This window comes from Amia ocellicauda, chromosome 9 (assembly GCF_036373705.1).
Source record: "Amia ocellicauda isolate fAmiCal2 chromosome 9, fAmiCal2.hap1, whole genome shotgun sequence".
NCBI classification, from domain to species: Eukaryota; Metazoa; Chordata; class Actinopteri; order Amiiformes; family Amiidae; genus Amia; species Amia ocellicauda.
This window is the reverse complement of record NC_089858.1, coordinates 27,954,080-27,974,719: the sequence shown is the minus strand read 5'-3', so window position 1 is coordinate 27,974,719 and position 20,640 is coordinate 27,954,080. Positions and strand designations below refer to the sequence as shown.

The 20,640-nt window shown below is 41.4% G+C and overlaps 1 protein-coding gene across 1 annotated transcript; it reads right to left on the bottom strand.

The window, feature by feature from the left end:
• Nucleotides 1–1,223: 1,223 nt before the first annotated feature.
• kcng4a (potassium voltage-gated channel, subfamily G, member 4a) lies at nucleotides 1,224–19,583 on the bottom strand. The gene is made up of 3 exons (XM_066712521.1): nucleotides 19,201–19,583; nucleotides 17,002–17,832; nucleotides 1,224–2,330 (listed from the first exon to the last, which is right to left on the bottom strand). Exons 2-3 carry the CDS (start codon nucleotides 17,749–17,751, stop codon nucleotides 1,536–1,538), a joined length of 1,545 nt encoding a protein of 514 aa, XP_066568618.1. The 5' UTR covers nucleotides 17,752–17,832; nucleotides 19,201–19,583; the 3' UTR covers nucleotides 1,224–1,535.
• Nucleotides 19,584–20,640: the final 1,057 nt, after the last annotated feature.

The following is a 20,640-nucleotide window of genomic DNA, read 5'->3' as shown; positions in this document are numbered from 1 at the left end:
TCACCTTCCTAGGAAACCTTGACGTGCCCTCTGGTTGGAGGTAAAGGATGTTAATTTACTCACCATCTGTGATAGTAACAAAGTCCTACTGTCCTCAACACCACATGCAAGCCAAGCAAGGATTTAACAGTATCGGCTCAGAGCCTATACAACCTGTTATATCAGTTCTTTTGGATGAAAGGCGTGTTATTAACTAGTTTCCAGGCTGTGTAGGTTATCATTAGCCCTTTTTCCGCATTGTGAGAATTTAAAGAGAATGCAGAATTAAACCTCTTGTAATAAATACTTTTCCCCCTTCCTTTCCTTGAACAGTTCTCCAGCTCCATGGGATTTAGCCACACAGAAAGCCGAAAATTCAGTTCTTGGAAACTGGAAAATTCTCTATTTTGGAGCACGTGGTAAATAAATAAACTGTGGTATTGCACTCTGACCCAACAGTAAGCTACCATTTCAATTAGATATTTTCTTATTACACTGGTTCTTGTCCATTAAAAGTAATGCACTGATGCAAGGATGAGAGGGAAAGAAAAACTGATGTGAGATTCCATTCGGTCTCCCTCACCACTCCTCTTGGAACCCAACCCAGTCTCAGAAACCTTGAGGTCTAACAATGAGAGCAGGGCAACAATGCAGATTTTCACACAGAATGTCGGGAAGTTGTTTTGCAGCTGTTATGAACTCCTATTGGTCCAAAATTAAGTGTAATCCCTTGTCCAGCATGAGAACCATCACTTCTGGCAGCAAACTACCCACAGACTGCCCAGATTCTGAAAACAGTAATTCCTCAATCATAAGAGCTACTGTGACCTTTTAATTCTGCCTGCTTATCCTTCTGTGTAATCTTGTGTTCAGTGCATCACAAAATAAAAAATAACACACAGTGTCTAGGCCTTACTGCTCCACGACTATTTGCTTTTTATTTGGGATTTTATCATAGCCTGTGATCTTTATAATTATCCTTTGCATCTAGGGTCCAGAATATTTCCCATGCTCAAAGTCTCTTAAACATTATCTTAGTTTAAAAACAGATTCAAAGTAGGATGCAACTGCAACTACCACAAAATTAATCTCCTTGCTGTGAGACAGAATCTTGTATGCCACGTATTGATGGCCTAATCTGACCTGCTTTCCTAATGGGAATGGATGGAGGGGATAAAGTGGATGAAATCAAAGTAAAAGCACTTGTGCAGAGCTCGATAGATTGAATCAAGCATAAGCGATAATGTATTTCATAGGGTTTTATTTCATTATTGCACCATAAAAAGTTATATATCTCTTTTTATATTTGCCAACACATTATTCAACACATTAGTACTTTTTGTACCAACTTATTGTTCTTTTCATTGCTCTTATACAGTGTAGAGTCAGGGCTCTGGGGAGAGAAGGGAAGGGCTGGTCATTTTTCCATCTTTTTCATGGAAAGCAAAGTGCAGAATAAACCTTTCTGTCAAAGCTGCTGGAAGCCTGGCTTGGACAAGTCATGGTGTACTCACCAAGTTCTCACCAGGTTTGCTATGCTTGTTTGAAAATGGGAATCAGTGCTTCCCTGAGTTACTCCCTGATTCGTCGTATTCCAGCAGGGACTGTGTTTCCTCAGGTGCCCCAAGCTCTGCATCTTCCAAAGTTTCGCTTTCTTCCATCTTCAGGGCGTTGGCCGCACACATCTCTTCCTTGAGCAACCTTTCCTGCTCCACCCTGAGATCCTGGTAGGACCTTGAGAACATGTGGAAGATAGAAGTGGCTGGAAAGGCCATGATTAGAATCCCGCTCAGAATGCTGCTCATGGCGACGACCTGACCTGGGATGCTCCTGGGCACCATGTCCCCGTACCCCACCGTGGTCATAGAGATGATGGCCCACCAGTAGGACGCAGGGATGCTGGTGAAGTCCTGTCCTTTGGTTAGCTCGCTCTCGGCTAGGTACACCAGGGGGGAGAAGAGGGTGACAGCCACGCACAAGAAAAGCAGCAGCAGACCGAACTCCCTGGTACTGCGCCTCACCGTCAGCCCCAGTGTCTGCAGCCCCAGGGAGTGCCTGGCCAGCCGCATGACATACAAGATTCTCAAGGCACGGAGGATCCGCAGCACAAGCCCTACTTTCTCCAGGTAGCCTTTGCCTCCAGGCCTGTCGTTGGTCAGAGGCTCCTCCACCACAATCAGGGAGATGTAGTAGGGCAGGATGGCCATGGCATCGATGATGTTCAGGGGTCCCCGGACAAACTCCAGCTTGCTGCGGGCCTGGACAAAGCGCAGGACAAACTCCAGAGAGAACCAGCCCACGCACACTGTCTCCACGATGAACATGTTGTAGCACTTCTGGGAACATTCTCCCTGCAAGGGGACATGGGAGACAAAATGAAAAAGTAAGTTTAGTGACATGTCTTAGTCAATAGCCTTGTGCGATCTGGGAGCATGCAGAAATGGTTGCATAATCACATCAGAAACCATTTCTCAAAAAGGCAGATACCAAACTCCAGAATCTCTTAGACCCTCTTAGAATCTCTTAGACTGTTATTTTTCTAGTTGGAAGCACTGCCCAAGGAGGAGGGGTTTCTGCACACTTCCGTAGGAACCCGATCGAAAACGTTACTCTATCAAAGCTGCTATTGGCCCCTGCATACGTCACTTGGAACACGGCCCTTCCCACTTACTGTTCTATAAAACGTGACATCAGCGCAGGTTTGTCCTCTTTTGCTATTTTGCCTAGACCCGAGAACGTGAGCTTTCTGTGTCTGTGTGTCGCATTAGACATTTAAACGTCGTATTTCGGCTGGCTGGCTTCCCTAATAGTGTTGTTCACTCCCGTTTCGCTACATCTCTGTCTCTATTGTGTGTCTTATTAGTTATATTTATAGCTAATTCCGATCCTGGAGCTCGTAAGAGATCTGTTGTACGAGTGTCCCCAGAAACCCCTGGAATATACAGATCAGGTTGGTGTTGCAGTGCCCCCATGTCCATAAACGTTGCCGGGTGGAGACACACTTACAGTGGCGAGCCCGCTAGGTGCGCCACTTGTCGCAGCGGCATTTCAGTTGTTGTGTGCCCCCTGGTGCAAACACTGACCGGCGCCCCCGGTGCATGTTCCTTGTTCTCGCATGTGTGCAGTTGGCGATGAGTTTCTCTCACCCACGCCATTGCGCCACTTGCAGCCAACGTACTTTCCCATGCCCACTTCTCCGCTGCTGCGCCCGCTGCGGCAGGTGTGCCCTCCCTGCCTGATGTGCCAGTGATGCGCGCCGTGTGAACCCCCGCACAAAGCACATGAGCGACAGGGAAGAGTGTTGGAGCAACAGGCCCCCTCCCCCTAAGCTCCGGCTGTCACAGGCAAGATGGGTGCCTATGGCGGACAGGACCCATCTCAAAGATGCACCCATACTGCCAGGCTTTACTTTCGGCCCCTCAATGGAGGAGATGCGCACTCCCCAGGAGAGGGAACAGTCCCTGCAACTAGCCAGGGTCTACCCGGTTACACCCTCAGCCCAGCCTCACAGGCTGCCTTCAGGAGCTCGATGTCTCTTGACCTTGGCTCCCAGGCAGCAGTCCCGCCCCCCTGCCGATCTTCGAACCGGCAGGCAGGCACCCGCCACGGCAGCCTGTCCAGGCCCCCAGCAGTCCGGCATGGCATGCGTCAGGAGGATGGCTGGCAGACTTCCGCCCCCTTCTCCCCCTGCGCTTCGGCCCTGTGACATTCCAGCAGTCTCTGGCTCACCCATACACCTCCCAGCAACTCCAAACTATAACAGTTGGCTACTCCCTGTAGTTTCAGGCCCGTCCACCCCACTTCTGAGGCGTGGTGTGGACGTGATTGAGGGACCCATTGCAGTGTGTGGCACTTAACGTTGAAATCAACGCTCTCCTGGAGAAGCAAGCAATTTTTGAAGCACCCCCACTTGGTCAGCATGGGGGGTTCTACTCCCCACACTTCCTAGTACCCAAAGAAAATGGCGGTTTCTGCCCCATCTTGGATTGGAGATGCCTGAACCGCCACCTCAGGGTGTTGTGCTTCAGCATGCTCAACCTGCACACCATGTCCCAGGCCATCAAACCCAGTGACTGGTTCATTACGGTGGATCTGAAAGTCGCTTACTTTCAAATCCCTATTGCACAGGTACACAGGAAGTTCCTCCGCTTTTGCCTACGAGGGTCGAGCGTTCGAGTTTGCTGTTCTTCCCTTCGGCCTGTCGCTAGCCCCACACACTTTTTCCAAGTGCATGGACGTCGTGTTCATCTCCTTATGTTGCCAGGGGGCCCACGTCCTCAATTGTGCGCTCCCTCTTCTGACTGAGAGCTTGCGTCAGGGTGTCCCCTTGCCTTGCTCTCCACTCTGTACTGTTCAGTTGATGCTCCTGTGCTGTGCGCAGGTGGCATGAATGCTCCTGCTGCCACGCGATATATATTGTTGTTCATTAGTACAACATTGTAGAGCTGGTGTGGCCTCAATCCTAGCTGTACTAGTGGAGAAAGCAGCCAATGCTTCCATGTTATGCGGAGAGTGCATGAACAATGTTTATGGTTTGATTGTCATGGTAGAGCCTGCTGTTGTCCTGCATTAGCTGCACTAATAGGTGACAACTGCTCCCATGTTACGTGGTGGTGCATGATCTGCTTTCTGCACCCTGCAATGTGTATAGTTGTTATGACAGCACAGTGGAGCTGGCCGCTCTGTACAGTTCAGTGAACGCGATTTCTCCATGAGTGTTCCTGCTGCAACACTGTGTATACTGTTATGTCCAGCTGTGGCTACTCAGTTGACTAGCCAGCTATGTGTTATTCAGTGGTCTGTAGATCAGGGGTTCACTGCCACGTTAATGCGCAGAGGGCACACAAGTTGCTTGATTGCCCCGGCCATATATTGTGCCAGTAGATATACGGTCTCGATCCTAGATGGAGCAGTAGAGCAGCCAGCCTTGCTATTGTAAGCGGATTGCGTAAGAGTTTATCTCTGTAGCCCAATTTGAATATGCTGATTGCAGACAGTTCCCGGTAGAGCATGACTGCAGTCCTCGCTCCTGGGCAGCCCAGGTTGGCCCCAAGGGGCCTCTTTGACTCCTGTCTGGAGTTGTGTTGCCGAGGCCCCCTAGCGGTCACCTCGGGGCAGGCTCCCTTATCAGCCCGCTGCCTCCTCCCTTGCGACGGTTTGGTTATACAGTAACCACTCCCCCTTGGGCAGTGCTTCCGACTTGAAAGATAAAGATAGGTTGCGAATGCAACCCCGGTTATCTGAAAAAGGGAAGCACTGCCCAAGGGTTGCAAGGTCGTGCGGGAGTCCTGGCTTCCAGCAAAAGAGGACGAACCTGCGCAGACGTCATGTTTTATAGAACAGGAAGTGGTAAGGGACCTGTTCTGAGTGATGTTCACAAGGGCCAATGGCAGCTTTGATAGAGTGACATTTTCAATCCGTTTCCTACAGAAATGTGCAGAAACTCCTCCCCTTTGGGCAGTGCTTCCTTTTTCAGATAACCAGAGTTGCATACGTAACCTATCGTTATGTTGGCTATATTGGTAACTTTCCGTCAGGCATTAAGTTAAAGTGTGATTTGGAAAATGGTCTTGAAGATGTCTTGCAATGTGCAGCATTACAGAGCTAGTTAAAACTAGTTAAAGCCCCTGGCTCTGGAGAAAAGTTCTAATATTAAATTAAATGTGTGTGTGTGTGTGTGTAGCTAGTGCCTTATGGTGTAGGCAGATGGGATAGAAATGGAAGGAGAGTACAAAAGGAAAAGAGATTTTTCCTTAGTCAAAAATAGTATTAATGTTTGTTAGGCACCCCGTAATGAGCCTAATCTTTAATAAGCATGTATTCAAACTAAGAACATCAGCCTAACACTACTAATAAGCCTTGGCAAATACAGTGGTGTTGCGTATAGACAACTGGGAAGAAAATAAGAAAAACCTCTCACAACTGAAATAGTCCTTTGCACAAAAGCACTATAGAGTTCCTGCAAGGTGTGGTTGCTCATATGTGAAACACTACTTTGTTTTCAATATCCATGCTCTTAAGCTATTTATCTGTGGTTGCAGAACCATGCTAAACAATTGTCATCTAAATAACCTTAACCAGGAAAGGAAAGCAGGCTTCTCCATTGATGTAAACAGTCAGACTAAAAACAAAACCCTGAATGACTAGACTGGATTACGAGCTGGATGTACGCAATCTTCCAATATGTCTGTAATTTAAGACAACAGTCCTTTGGGAGAAACAACCTAATTATGAGTCTTACTGTGGAAAAAACCACACACACAACACAAATGAGGGCAGCACTTAGAAGGGCAATGGCTGGAACATGACGTGAATGAAACAAGACCCTTGGTAATCTTAAAGCCCAATGCACATAGGTAGGAACAAATATACACATCACTGAAACACTGCACCCTCCTGGTTTGTACAGTAGTGATGGAAAGACAGAGCAAATGTGGGGGAAACATGGAGGGAGAGACCAGTGTTTGTCTTCCTGCAATCAGATCACCAATCTATTATATATATATTTTTTTAAATGATCAATAAATACAAAACAAAAACACTGCAAGGCAGGCTTTGTAAAGCAAAATTGTGAGGTTTCCATTGTAGTGCTGGGAGCTACAGGGAATTTGGCACAGCTGTAAAAGGGACTAATTAGAAATATGAATTAGTCTTCCAGTTGGACCCTCTGGAGACTGTGGTTAAGGTCTTTCACACCAACTGCCAAACATAGATGCTGTAGGCTTTACAAATGTTGATGCTGTGATGGTTCTGCTATTGCAGTTTATTTAAAACACTGAAAAACAGGAAAGAAAGACAAAGTATTAAGAGAAGGAAAATCATTCCCCTTACCAACAACTACACAAGCAAGGTTCTTTATTCATAATTATATCTGTATTTAGCATGTATTAATGAAGGCTTAATGGCTTCCTTGTCTATCACTACTTCCTAGTGCAGGTGTACAGGCTGAATGTATTTCATAGTCATTATCATTACTGAAGTGATTAATTTCTGGATTGGGAGTTGTAATGATGAACAGACTATCAACATTACTGACATTAGCTAACTACTGAGCCTCTGTATGGAATAAGGTATTCTGAGAGGAGATCACTGCGGTGTAGTTGCGTTTCAATGTGACATGCTCGATGTGTGAGGAATGTCTAACCTGCGCTGCCACAGTCACTTGGTCTCCCTCACAATCAGTGTTGCTACAGCAGTCAAAACCACAACCTTGGAGACAGGCAAGTGAAGGGGGAGGGGAATGGAAAGCTGCTGTTTAAAGTTTCCCTCTGCACTTGGCTTTCATATAAGGAACATGCGTGTGAGTTTGCATATTTACATACAAAACATGACTTAAAAAACTTACGGTACATTCTGACTGGACTCAGAATATAATTTAATGGCAACAAAAGACCATCCCATTTTACTGGTTGCCTACTACAGACTATCAGCACCGCCTAGTCTTAACTCTTTGAATATTTTAAACTAAAACCTAACCTAGTTACCTTTGTCACTCCCAGTTGATTAGCTGGGACTGGTTATCCCATTGCTATTTAATTAATATCTTTGATTGTGTTCCAGTTTTGGATGATTCTCCTCAGATCAGTCTGCAATAGTGAGTGTTTCTGAATTTAAACAAGGTCTTAATGTTGATTTAAAAAACAGCTTCTGATGTTTCATGTGTCACTTCAGTAACATCATTCCATAATACAGTGTTTCGCTGTCGCACACAATTGCGTTCACTTTTGTCACTTAATAATTACCACCTTCTCACTGTACATGTGTCTTACAAGCAGAAGCACAGTTTTTTTTTTCTATAATCCATCACGTACCAAAGTCATGCAAGAATACAATGATGAGATACATACCACCATTGCTTTTCAAGATGTCAGTGCTGTTCACAGTGGTTTGTCAGTAAAAACAAGCAAATCTCTTTGAAGTTTAACTTTAAAATATTAATCAGCTTTGGATTGGACTAGGCAGGCAGAATATAAAACACTTTCCCAGGCTGATGTCTTGTGACTAAAGTACAATATCCATGCTTCTAATAAGACTACGTCTTCCTGTACTGTTCTCATTCCCTTCACAAAATGTCTATTTTTAAATCATAAACTTAAGACAGCAGTGGATGAAAGTCAATTAAAATACTTAAATGTAGATGTTTAAAAATACACAATCCTTCAGATTACTACCACACAATGTCATATATTTTTTCAAATGGATTTCCTGTACAGATTTCCTTGCAGACCTTTACAGAAATACAACAGCATATATGTACAATAGCAGTACATCCATCCAAGGTCTGTATTGTGTTATATTTGGCACATTTTTAAAAGGAGAAACAAAAAGAGTAGAACTATGGTTGATATATTGTTTTCTCTCAACACTGTTAAAAGGCTACAAGTACCTTACAATTCCTGAAAAGGTTAGGAAAGGTAGGAAAATTACAGCTTTCTTGATGGATGGAGCTGAAGATCTACAATTGGCTTTCCATGTAGGTTGCGTGTCTTCATTAGGGGCCGCAGTCTGATGGATGAGACATTAGTGACAGGCTAAGCACCACAGAGCATGTTTTCCTAAGCGTGCCATTGAATGCTTCCTCGCCTCTTACTATAGTACTCTGCAAGTCATCAGTTAAACAGCCAGACATTACTCCTTTGCCCGTTTCATTCCATTAGGTCCTAGGGCGACTGGCGGGTAATTTCAGATGTAAGAGAAAGCTGTGGACGAGTGTAAAGATGGGGGGATTCCTTTGTTAATAATGAAAATGGCTTTGCACCATTTAAACTGTAATCACCAGTATGGCACAATTTTCACACTACCTAAGATCACGTCACAAGCACAATGTTAAAAAGGTAATTTCAAAGCTTAGTTCGGAGTTTAATCGAACAGTTCTTTACCTTACTTGCTGTTCCTGTTATGTGTGACAGAGTACACTGCATTGTTGTGCAGTTTTTTATATTTTTCTTTGTACCCACTCACACCCAGGTGAGACTTAGTGTAATAGAGTAATAAAGTGTGAAGTTTTCTTTTTCGAGCCACTTTCAAAAGGGTGTCAACCAAATTAATAAATGAATACATACATACATAAATACAGAAACAAATTAATAAATCATACTGTGCGGAGGCAACACATTTTTCAAAACATAGTCAAACTGTATTCAAACATGACGCATCTCCATTTGCAATTGAAAATAAACATAAGATGTAATTTGTATCTGGATTACAGTGTGGTTAAGTCCTGGTACCAGAGGTTGATAAGAAGTCAAACATTGATTCATACCTACTCTACTACTACTGTTTTAAAGCATGCAACTGTACATACATGCCAGAAACTGGTCCACCTTCCAGATTTTCTTATCTTTTGTGGGGAGAAAATCATTGCACAGCTTTAACCTATCAATTTGTATTTTAAATAATGTCCTTCCTGGCGCATATATTTCTCCTTCACAGCAAATGCTTAATATTAAAACCAAAAGGCTTTTATATGTTGTAAGTCACCCTGGACAAGGGCGGCTGCTAAGAAATAAATAATAATAATAATCAAATTAAAGTTTGTGTTCTGTGCTACAATGACCATAGACTATAACATCAGGGTAATAAAACAGGGTGGAGGGATTTAGACGTCAACAGTTATGTGACTAACTCTTTTAGTATACAGTGGCTAGCTATAATTCTTAGTCATCATAATCCCGTGAAGCTGGGAATACTTTACATCAGTGATGAAGCATTAAAACAAAAGATAGAATCGGACTTATTTCTACTTAAATAGACGATTGTATAGTACTAGCCTCCATGGCATTATCACTGCTGGCTGAGAGGGCAGGCTGGGTCCACGAGTTCACGCAGTGCTGGTTTGAATCGGGGAGGCTGCAGTGTGGAACAAAGTACACAGTCTGACAGCACCTATATTGGAGAGCCTGCTTTTAGGCTAAGACTCTGGCATAGCTGGGATCCTGACAAACTAGTTTGTCAGGATCCCAGCTATGCCACAGTCTTAGCATTAAATCAAGCTGAGAGAAAACTAAATTAATGCCAATTCCAATTAATAAATACATATATATGTTCTATAAAAGGCCACCATACTTCAGTAATTGATGAGAAACTACACTACTGTTGCAATACCACAGATAACAAATAACAAACTCAGGCATTCACCGGCGATCTCTCAAACAGTCCTTTTACTCTGATCACCAGACTTAGAGGCACCAAAGAGAAATCTGACATGTAAGAGATAGTTACAGTGAGCACATTAAAAAAAGAACTAAATAACCACACAAACAAGAAACACACACTACTGTGTCATTTGGGGGAATTTAGTTGTATAAATAAAGATTGTATAAATTAAATGCATTGCAAGAGCAAGATTCACACATAAGCTCACTGCTTTATTTCTCTTAACACAGTCATTGTATTTACATAAAACACTGTTGGTTTTATATTAGGGACACAGATGGTGAATTTTAATCTGCAAGGTTGATCTAAAGTCCATTATGAGAGGTTCCTCAGAAATCCCGTGGAGACCTGTCATCATAAACCACTGAATGGGAGGGGAATTTCCATTTTTCTATTTCCTACAGCCTACATTATTTTCTGACCTAATTTTTACATTGAATTAATGTAATTTATGTTTTTTTTTTAACACAATGCTGTTCTGCTTTGTTGACTTCCTGGTAAGAATATTAAAAAACAATCATTTATTTTAAATGATACATGCAACTTGTCAACACCAAACAGAAAAAAGTCACAACAACTTAATGTAGGTGTTATTTATCATCTGGTTTGCTGGCACTCTCTGTCCCTATGTACTCTATGTATGTGAAAGCTTTATCTTCAACTAACTTAGGTTGAATTAGCTAGCCTGTGAGTTTCCATGTATGTTGTATTTGTATTTAACTTTTCACACACATATGACATTAGTTATTATGCTGTTTACAAAAAAAAAAACTCCAAGGAAAGTGATGTTTTTAGTGCACAGAAGAACACAGTTTTCAGATGGTATGGTGTTGACAAATATTGTGTAAACATTACCAAATTGTGTGTCTTGTCCTGAATGTTTAGTGCTTTTGTTTCAGTGCCATACTGTCTCTCCAAATGTCATTGTGGAGAATTGTGTTGTTACATAATGTTTCAATGATATATATAAAGTATTTCAGATGTTTGCTCCCAGGGGGTATATGGATTCAGTGGATTGTATACATTTTCAGGAGACCGAACCTCCAAATATCAGTGCATTCCTCTGTCAACACAAATGCAGTCTCACTACGACTTTCAAAGGGGACAAGATAAGAAATTGGTTGCAGGTAGATTTTTATAGGTTGGTATATCTCTAATGAAATCACACTGCATTCATATTTTACAGGCACAGAGGGTGAATACATGATACTTTCCCAGGTGATTCCAGCCAGGTTTCTGATTTCATCCTTCCATCTTCTATATGGTCTTTACTTGTGTCTTTTCAGATGCATTTAATTAATTCACTAGTCCATTTCCGATCTGTTCTTCTGGCAATGTGTCCAGCCCCTTGACTTTGTCACTCTATCAATGATGTCACACAATGTTGTTTGTCCTCTGGTCCATTTATCTGTTTTTCTATCACTTATTGTTATTAGAAGCATATAGCTTTCATATATTCATATACAGATTACATGATTGGGAAGCAATCTCTTCAAATACATCCCCATTTCCCAGCTGCCTTGGTCCCATAGAAAACAAGCTTAGCAATAGGTCTTGCCTTGTGACTTAAATGTGATTAATATATTGGAAAAGGTTTTGATTTGAAATGCATGTTCATGACATCTGTTGCAATCTGTTCATGAATAAATCTTATCATAGCACAGGGAAATATACTTCCTGTTACCTAAAGTAATTTCCTTCTAAACTACACTTCTCCCAAACAACAAGGGCGTCTGGGAACCGTGTTTCAGTCACCTTCAGGCTTTCCCTGACAAGTTGTTGACTGATTATAAAAGCATGAATAAGTCGAAAGTGGTGCTTAATAGGTATGTACCTCCAGAGAGACAGAGAAAGAGTTTTTCTGTGTTTTGTCTTTCGGCATCAAATCTCATACTATGAAATAGTACAGTCTGCTTCATTTTCTCCATGTTTTTTTTTTCTTTTAATGATGATGATTTCTTCATAGTCATTGTTACTTTTAGATTCTCTCTTTTGCAGGACTTTTCTTTCTATAAAGGAAATTTGCACAAAGTTGTGACTAATGGAGCCATTACTATTCCAAGCAACCCAGGCAGGTTTCTTTCTGGCTCCTTACATAAATCACATGAGTTGCAGTTTGTGGAGCTTTGGGGCAGGGAGAGTTTGACATTGTTAATCAGGAAAGAAAATAAGAAAAGGCTGCTTTGTGAACTGTAGCTTTCAATATGTTTAAAATAGTCATGGATTAGTTATTTCAGTTATTTCCTGTACCTTCAGACCTATAAATAATAATAATAATACTAAAAATAACACTGCAATGGTGCTAATAGACGGGATATATCACTAGGTTCAGTTATTTATTTGGATTTAATAAGCTCACTCAACAGTTTACAATGCTGGACGTTGTATTGTACTTCTGTGTATTGTGCAAAGTGTGTGTTAAGTCCATACCATTTCGATGAAAGCCTGGGGGATGCTTCAGGATAAGGTCAATGCGGCCCGTGAGGTTTTTTAGGAGGAAGCGAATTGGGGAAAGGGAACCAAAGTGAAACGATTGATATGCTGTTAGCATTCACAAAGCTAATTACAATGCTCAGAGGTATGTTCTTATTAATCTTACATATATGCACCGGAACGAAAAAAAAGAAAGTACTCAGAGGTGACTTACGGACTGAGATTTTCTGAGCAAGAGCACTGCTAGATAATCCCCCTAGTCTATGAGATACACACGTACAGCATTCCCTGTTCATTAAAACAAACTCTGAAGCAAAAGACTCCAAAAACATCTCTCTCTACCACAAGGTCCCAATACTTGCTTATAAAGGTATTAAAAATTTCAGAACTGGTTGAATTGAAAGCTGTAAAGGGAAAGCAAATCTATATTCTCAAAAGCAACTTGAGATCAACTGGATTTTGTTCCAATGAATATAATACTTGAGTGAGTAATAATATTCCTTATTGGCGTTCCCTGAGTGCTTTTCTTCATCCATCTAATATACGTCAGTTTAATTATGTTTAAACTGATCTATAGTATCAGGGGAACAAAATCGAATAATATATGGATAGCATTTTAATTATCAGTATTATTAAAGGTGCAAGGGAACTACTGTTTGATGACACTGTTTGATGTAGTGAATGTCACTCTGGTATATGAATGTATTATTAGCAAGCCTCTGAAAGAAACACATTTTCTATCCCTGGCTTTGTGAATGTGCTTACGAGTATTACATTTGTCATTGTTTTCCTACTTCAAACTCCCTAGAGTGGATTGGGGGGGGGACTACACAGGATATCCGAATAAGTCACAGATTTTATTCCTCTCTTCATTGTCACAATAATGCGTTTCTCAAAGCTACCCTAATCCGGAACTGAGAGGAACTGTGGAGAACATTCAATAAACAGAGCCTGCTGCATTTTTATTGTTATTCTTGCTTTGTGATTGTGATTTTCTTGGCTTGCCATTTGACCTAAGTCAGATTGCGGATTGGAAATCTAAAGGGATCACTTTTAAAAGCCAGGGACATCCAGTTAAAAACAAAGTTAAGAAGAGAACATCACATATGGTCTCTTGTTGCACAACTCAGGCCTAGAAAACATTTATTGCATTGGAAGTTGACTATAGTGGAAATATACTACTTCATATATGAGCAGTTCTGTAAATCGAGGTGTGTGATTTTGACACTTTAATGATCAAACTATCTCTCATGTTGTAGGACTTATCTACATTATTTCATATTATTTTTTACTTCACTATATCAATCCTACATTAATAAAGTTCAACAGAAGCTATCGTCCTCCTTGATTATAACTCGGAAATAATAATAATCAGTATGGAGTTGGAAGTACATTTATTGTTCTGAAATAATTGCTTGGTTAACTGTATAATGTGACTTTAAATAAATGATGCAAATTAAATGTTAAAATGCACCAGTGCCAAGAAATGATCAGTTACAGCATCAGAAACCAGACCTGGTATGTCATGAGGCAATTGGCAAATAACTAATTTATTTCCATTTAATTAGATGTTTCAGGGCATTAAACAGTTGCATTCAGCTTGACATATTTCCCAAACTAGGAATAATTGCCTTTAAAATGACACCTCACATATGCTAAGGATAATTTGGATTTGTTTTATTGGGAGATGTCTAGTGTACGCACATTCACAAAGCTGTCCATTTGTGATTCACAGCTCAGACAACAATCAAAACATTTAAAGATTAAAAAAGTAAAGAATAAAACAGAACAAACAAGCAGTATATACTGTCCATATCCATAAGATGAGATATTAATTATATGGTTTACTGATGAATTGATGTACCCTTAAAATTTGCTTTGATTTTCATTTTAATTGAACTCACTGCATTTATGCTGAAACAAATTAAGCCTACCTAGTGCATTATATGCAAAACAAAGCCATGCCTCATTTGCCACAGGTGTTAAATGGGGTTGTATCTGAACTCTGTGCAATGACCCCATTTGCTTGTGTACACAGACATACCTGCATTTGTACACACTGAATATAAGATCCCGATGTGTAAATGCACAGAGAATAATTAAATGTCAACCTTAAATAAGAAGAATACAAAATTCTCACATGGCTAGTCTTTTATGAATGAAGAGGGGGAGGGGAAGTCCATTAACTGAGGTACACTATGATGTCAACATGAACTGGCACAGAACGTCAAACACATAATTTAATAAGAATTATCAGCACACTGCGATCACGGACTTTACATGTCTGTTTATCACGGACATTATGTTTTTGCAGAAACACATAAATTAAAGTGTAGTATTTGAGCCGACCCACTTAGTACCCAATGATGTCTGCCGTGAAGGGAATGGTTGAGCAGAAGGGGTCACATTGTTATGGGTCTGGTGTGCATAGAAGAGGAAGGAAAGCTAAGACAAGACAAATTACTGACATCAGGTGGCCACTAGAACAGACAAATTGAATGTGACAAATCTCTAGAACAAACATGCAAACATGTGAATTATATCAAATATATTCTAATCCAACTGCAGTCACACTGAATTGATGTAAGTTTAAGTTCTGAGAGAAATGGTATTGGGTTTTAGGCTAAGCCCTGGGCTTCTCAAACCCTGTTCATATGTTTGTTCTTCATTTCTGGTTGCAAGAAAGACTTCTCAGTTTTCTTTCATTATCCCCTGTTGTCGTGACCTGTACAACCTGAAACTGCAGGAACCTGTAATTCCATTACGGCTATAGTGTAATGTCTTCCTGTGATTATATACCCAGCTGAGTTTCACTAAATTAGGTTTGAACTCTTAATGTAGTGTATAGCTATCTGACAAATGTCAAAGAGAAGTTACAAAATCCCTTAAGAACTATAACAATTTACACTGCACACATTTATCACCAGCCATATCATACGAATACTCAACAACAGTCCTGATTTTATTTTTTTTAACTGAAAAACATTTAAAAATTGTAAATCACTGTCTCCAACTTTCATGTCTCTAGTCAAAACACTGGGAAGATCTGGGGAAACAATATTTTCATGTTATGCATATTAAATGAAATATACTTCCTCACAGCATTTACCCAATGCAATTTGAGTATGCCACTGTACAGTCCTGCATATGAATCTGATCCAACATAATTATGATTTCACTGGATGTATCATTGACTGTATTTAAACATGAACGATTCTCTTCGAAGCCCAATAAGTCTGGGACTCGGGCTACTTGTCCTGTAATAGGAACTTTCAATGTTTTTCCTTCTGTGAAATCCAAACTCTCAGATGAGGTGTTTCATTTCACAAACAGGATCCTGGCTCGAATGCTCTTTACACCAAACTCCCTCTCTCTGGAAGAACCAGATGCAACACATTGAGAGCCTCTCACGATGCTAATCTTGAGTGTCACTGTCAATTACACACTTTCCAATGAAATCTGCCTTCGCTAAGTGATGCTCTGGAGAGAGAGTATTGACATGCTGGGATGCCTGCAAAGTTCAGTCTTAAGTAGTGATTAGAAGTCATAAGTACTCTATATATCTTTTCACTTTTCGTAAGTCAAAACAGTGGGATTGTCTGGGGAAGTTAAGCGGACGTTAAAACCACAGAGTCACCTGTTAGCCTATTTGAATAATTCTGCCATCTAAAGTGCAAAATTCAATTATAATCCGTTCATTTGTCTGTACACAAAATGTGGGCCCTCTATAGACAACCACTGATTCTCACATCCCTGAAAGGACCTTGTAATTAAATCAAATAAATGGTAAATGAACTACAAAAGACACTATGGTCTTTCTCCTGAGTCATAAAACACCAGCAATTACATATTTCTGCAATGACCTCTCTCTCAGTCATTTCCTTCTGCTGATGGTCATTTCCTTAATTAAATACGGCAGCTGTGTTCACTTTCTTTTGCAGAGCTGTGACTAATTGTTTCATTATTATATTTTCCAATAAAATAAAGCCACTGCAGATTTAGTGAAAGCGCATTACATTACATGCTGAAGAGACACATGTCTTCTAATGGGACACATGTATGCTCATTAAGACAGCCAGAGCTCCACATATAATGCATAAACTGTTTAATTTAATGTTATGTATTTATTTAATTATACAGGAGCAGTGGGGTAAAAGTCACAGGTGATTATCAAGGCGGAGACGTACGTTGAATAAAGCAATGTAAAGTCAGGCAACATATCCTTTACAATATTTCACAATTATTGTGCCCAGGATTTTCCCCGTGTTTAAGCCGGGGTGCTCTGCTTTGCATGGTTTGTATCATTATGTACTCCACCTCTCCATGCTTTACTACACTCTACTGTGATTGCGGTATACTACAGTAAACGTTTATACACCACTGGGATCAGAGAACAATTCAGGGAAGGGTTTGAGGGCGGTGGTGTGAACTCACCTTGTCCTCCTCCTCCCTCAAATCAGGCATGGTGCTGATGCAAAGGCTGATGACAGTGAGCGCCACGAACAGGACGGAGAGGCAGGCGAAGACCTTTCCGGGGAGTCCCGACTGCGGGTTCTCCACCATGTCCCTCAGCTTGCTCATGAAGGCCTGGTACTTGGTCTCCTCCACCTCAACGATCTCTATCTTCTTGCCCCGCCTGGCCTCCTCCTTCCTCTCCAGCTCGGCCATGTCCTCCAGACGGGTGTAGAGCTTCCTCTTGCAGCAGCGCTCCATGCTGGACGCCTCCAGGCCCCAGTAGGTCAGCTCCTCGTAGAAGGACAAGGTGCACATCTCACGGAGCAGCCTCAGCTTGCCCGCCGCCAGGAAGTTGAGGATCACCCGGAAAGCCGAGGGGCTGCGGTCGAAGAAGAATTCGTGGGCCGTCTCGTCGTAGTCGTCGCACACCTGCACGATCTCCTCATAGCTGCTGCAGGAGCGCAGCCTCCCCAGCCGAGTGAGAGGGAACTCCTCCAGGGTGCTCCAGGGAATGGTGTAGCGGTTGCCCCCCACGTTGATGATGACCTGGTGCTTCTGGTCCACAGCATAGAGCTGCTCGGGTCGGTAAATCCTCTGCACCCTCTGGTAGTACACCCCCTTGATTGTCTCAGGTTCAATGTCCTCAGAGAAGATCTGATCCAAGCTGCTGTCATCGCTCAGGCTTAGGTTGCTAAAATCCTGGTCAGCTGTTCCAGAAATGATGGGCATTATGGCATGGAGGCTGGGGTGGGGTTTCTGAATCAGCAAAGAGCGCAGTCAGGGGGGACCCAGGACGCCGGCATGTGGACACTGTGGGAAGCAAAGGCAGAGTTGAATTTCCCCAGGACCCCAAGCATCCAAAAATCTTTTGACTGGGTTTGTCGAAATCCTAATTAGAATAAACAGGATTTACTCTGGAGGACCTGTGCTAAGGGAGTACACATTAATTAGGATGTGTGCAAACCTGACCTTCACTCCCAGAGCTTTCATTGCTATTTAAAAAACTCATTAATATATTCACTCTGTAGCGGAGTGACGCTGCACACGACAAACCTAAAGCATGAGCAGGAGGGCATATTGCATTCAGGAAAAGGAATAAGACTGACAAATCTTACCACATTACAAATTACATTACTGGCTGCAACTCTTGTGCCTGGATATGTTGTGCATCAACAGACATGTGGATATAAAATCACACATAAAGTAAGTATTGGCTTTTTTGCTTCCTTAAGACAATTTGCACTGTAGCCTGCAACTCACAGTGAGTCCAGATTATTTTGTATAAAAGTCATAATGCCATCCCCAAAAAGGTGAATTATTATGGCCCATAAAAAGAAAACTGATAAAACCTTCAGAATGATATGATCAGGAATGCAGCACTGCACTGAAACAGCAGGGATTCTTCCGTGGGACTAGCAAGGGCATTTTAAACAGCTAGCTCTCAGGAGTAACTGAGTATGGATTGTCAATTGATTTCCCTAGTCATGTAGAAGATTATAGATGGTATATATAGGTTCTGCTCTTCTTTATCATCTTAAAATAATAATAATAATAATAATAATAATAATAATAATAATAATAATACAGCTTAGTGGCATTATTTTTGAAGTCTTTATTTGTATCCACTATATTCCCTATTTTGTTTTTAAAAAGACTGGTGTTCATTCAGATCAATCTAATGAATTGTATGCCGGGCACAGGCGCATTAGTTCTGCCTGCTCCACCTGCACTGCAGCTATTGTTGTGGGGTGTTTGGAAAATAAAAATATCCCAGAGGCAACGTTTCCGATAACTTAGTGAAAAATACATTGCAAGAATGATTATTCTGCTTTCTGTAGTATATAGTGTATAGAATATGCAAATAGGCAAGTGACAAATGCGTTACACAAGTACTGTACTTGAATTAACCTGCGCTCAAATCTGACAAACTAACATGAATTAGTATTCAATCTATACTGTGGTACAGTTGGAAACATCACCTCACTTGACCTTAGATACATACATCCTACAGATCAATATTTGATCAAGAATACATCTAATGAATGAACTGAGGAAAGTTTACGGGGTGCGAATACAGCATGCACCGATCCAAGTGACTGCAGAGTGGACAGCTACAGAAGAACTAAGTTTCCTTATTCTCAGCATTGATAAAACAAGCAAAATAAAGTTTGCACTTACCATATCTCAGAGAGGAAACCGGGCTGCAATGAAATCCACCAAACCGCTCTTTCTGCCAACCCCTAAAACTGAGAAAAAAGCATATTCCTCAATTAATTGCGTGTCTCCAAAACGACCATCCGAAAAGCGTCCTTCCCTTAGGATACAGCCCAACATTTTGCGGCTCCAACCCAACTGCCTGCAAACTAAATCGCCCTTCCCATCCTCGCACAAGGACCTCTCTTCAAAAAAAAAAAAAAAGCAATCAGATCAGCAGCAAAGTGTTGGTGTGTTTCTCCACAACAGACATGGGGATGAAGGCGTGATGCAGTCCAAGTGGGTGCTGCGTGTGTATGCATGTGGATTTACCCCCTTTGACAGACGCACGTATCTGCCCATCTACCCCTCTTTGATTGCAGACTATGAGCGCGTCGCTCTTGTTTGCGCACAGTCTGCCAAAGCGCCGCAGATTAAACGCTGCTGAAGTAAAAGCGATTAATATTACCCAACTCCACTGCAGCCCTGAAACTCTTACAGCTCCACAGTAGCAGCTGTCCTCTCTGTGTTAACCTCTCCAGTACCGCTCACTGGCTGCTTTATTTAAGACGGCATGCAAGAGCTGATCTGCTTTTCTGTCCTATACATTAAACTTTGTGTTGTGTAACAAAATGAATGCATATGTAATATTTTTAGTGTAATGTTTCATAATTAGGTATTAACTGCTTGTGGTTGCTATAGCACGAATTACACCTGCTTGGCTCTTGGTGTATTGAGTTATTACCTTTCATTATATATTATGTATAACAGGTTTTATTGTTTAGGTGTTTTTATTTACAATGATATGTTTGCTCTGTCTTCTACCCAGACATTGTGCTATCTTTTCTGTTTTGCATTTCTACTCACTGAAAAAACGGAAACAACAACATACAACATTATTAGGTTTCACATCAAGGTTGTGAGCTTCGAACTTAGTGAAAGGAGGGGGTAAAAGGACAAAGACAGTCAGTGCTACATCTGTGGGAAGCGGAAACAGGAACACACACAATTGTTCTGTACAGAAAAAGAAAAGGCAGTCAAAATGAAAACCCAGCTCAGTCCTGTAGGGATGTTAAAACCTTGTACATGCTTCACCATATGCCTCAATACTCTGCTGTGACTTCACTGTGCTTAATTTGGAGGGCAATGCAATATAACATTCAATGAAAGGCCTGATTTATTTGGCCTTCTTAGCCACTTTTCAAAAACTGAACACAGCTTGCATGGGAGAAGTGTAATTTAGTAAATAAAGTGAATTATGCACGCAAGCTAAACATCTTTGAATTGTTCAGACAATTCAACATAGGGATTTTCTACTGTAGTTCTGTCTGAAATCTCACTTGTGATATTACCTTTAATTTATTACAAGATCAATAATCACAGTGTTTAGAATAGCAAAATATTCTTTAAAACTATGTGTTGCAA

Excerpts from the sequence above, each read along its gene's own strand:
- kcng4a (XM_066712521.1), bottom strand. The coding sequence starts at position 17,751 with ATGCCCATCATTTCTGGAACAGCTGACCAGGATTTTAGCAACCTAAGC. Across the intron at positions 2,331-17,001 it reads TGAGGGAGGAGGAGGACAAG|GGAGAATGTTCCCAGAAGTG; the intron begins GTGAGTTCACAC and ends GTCCCCTTGCAG.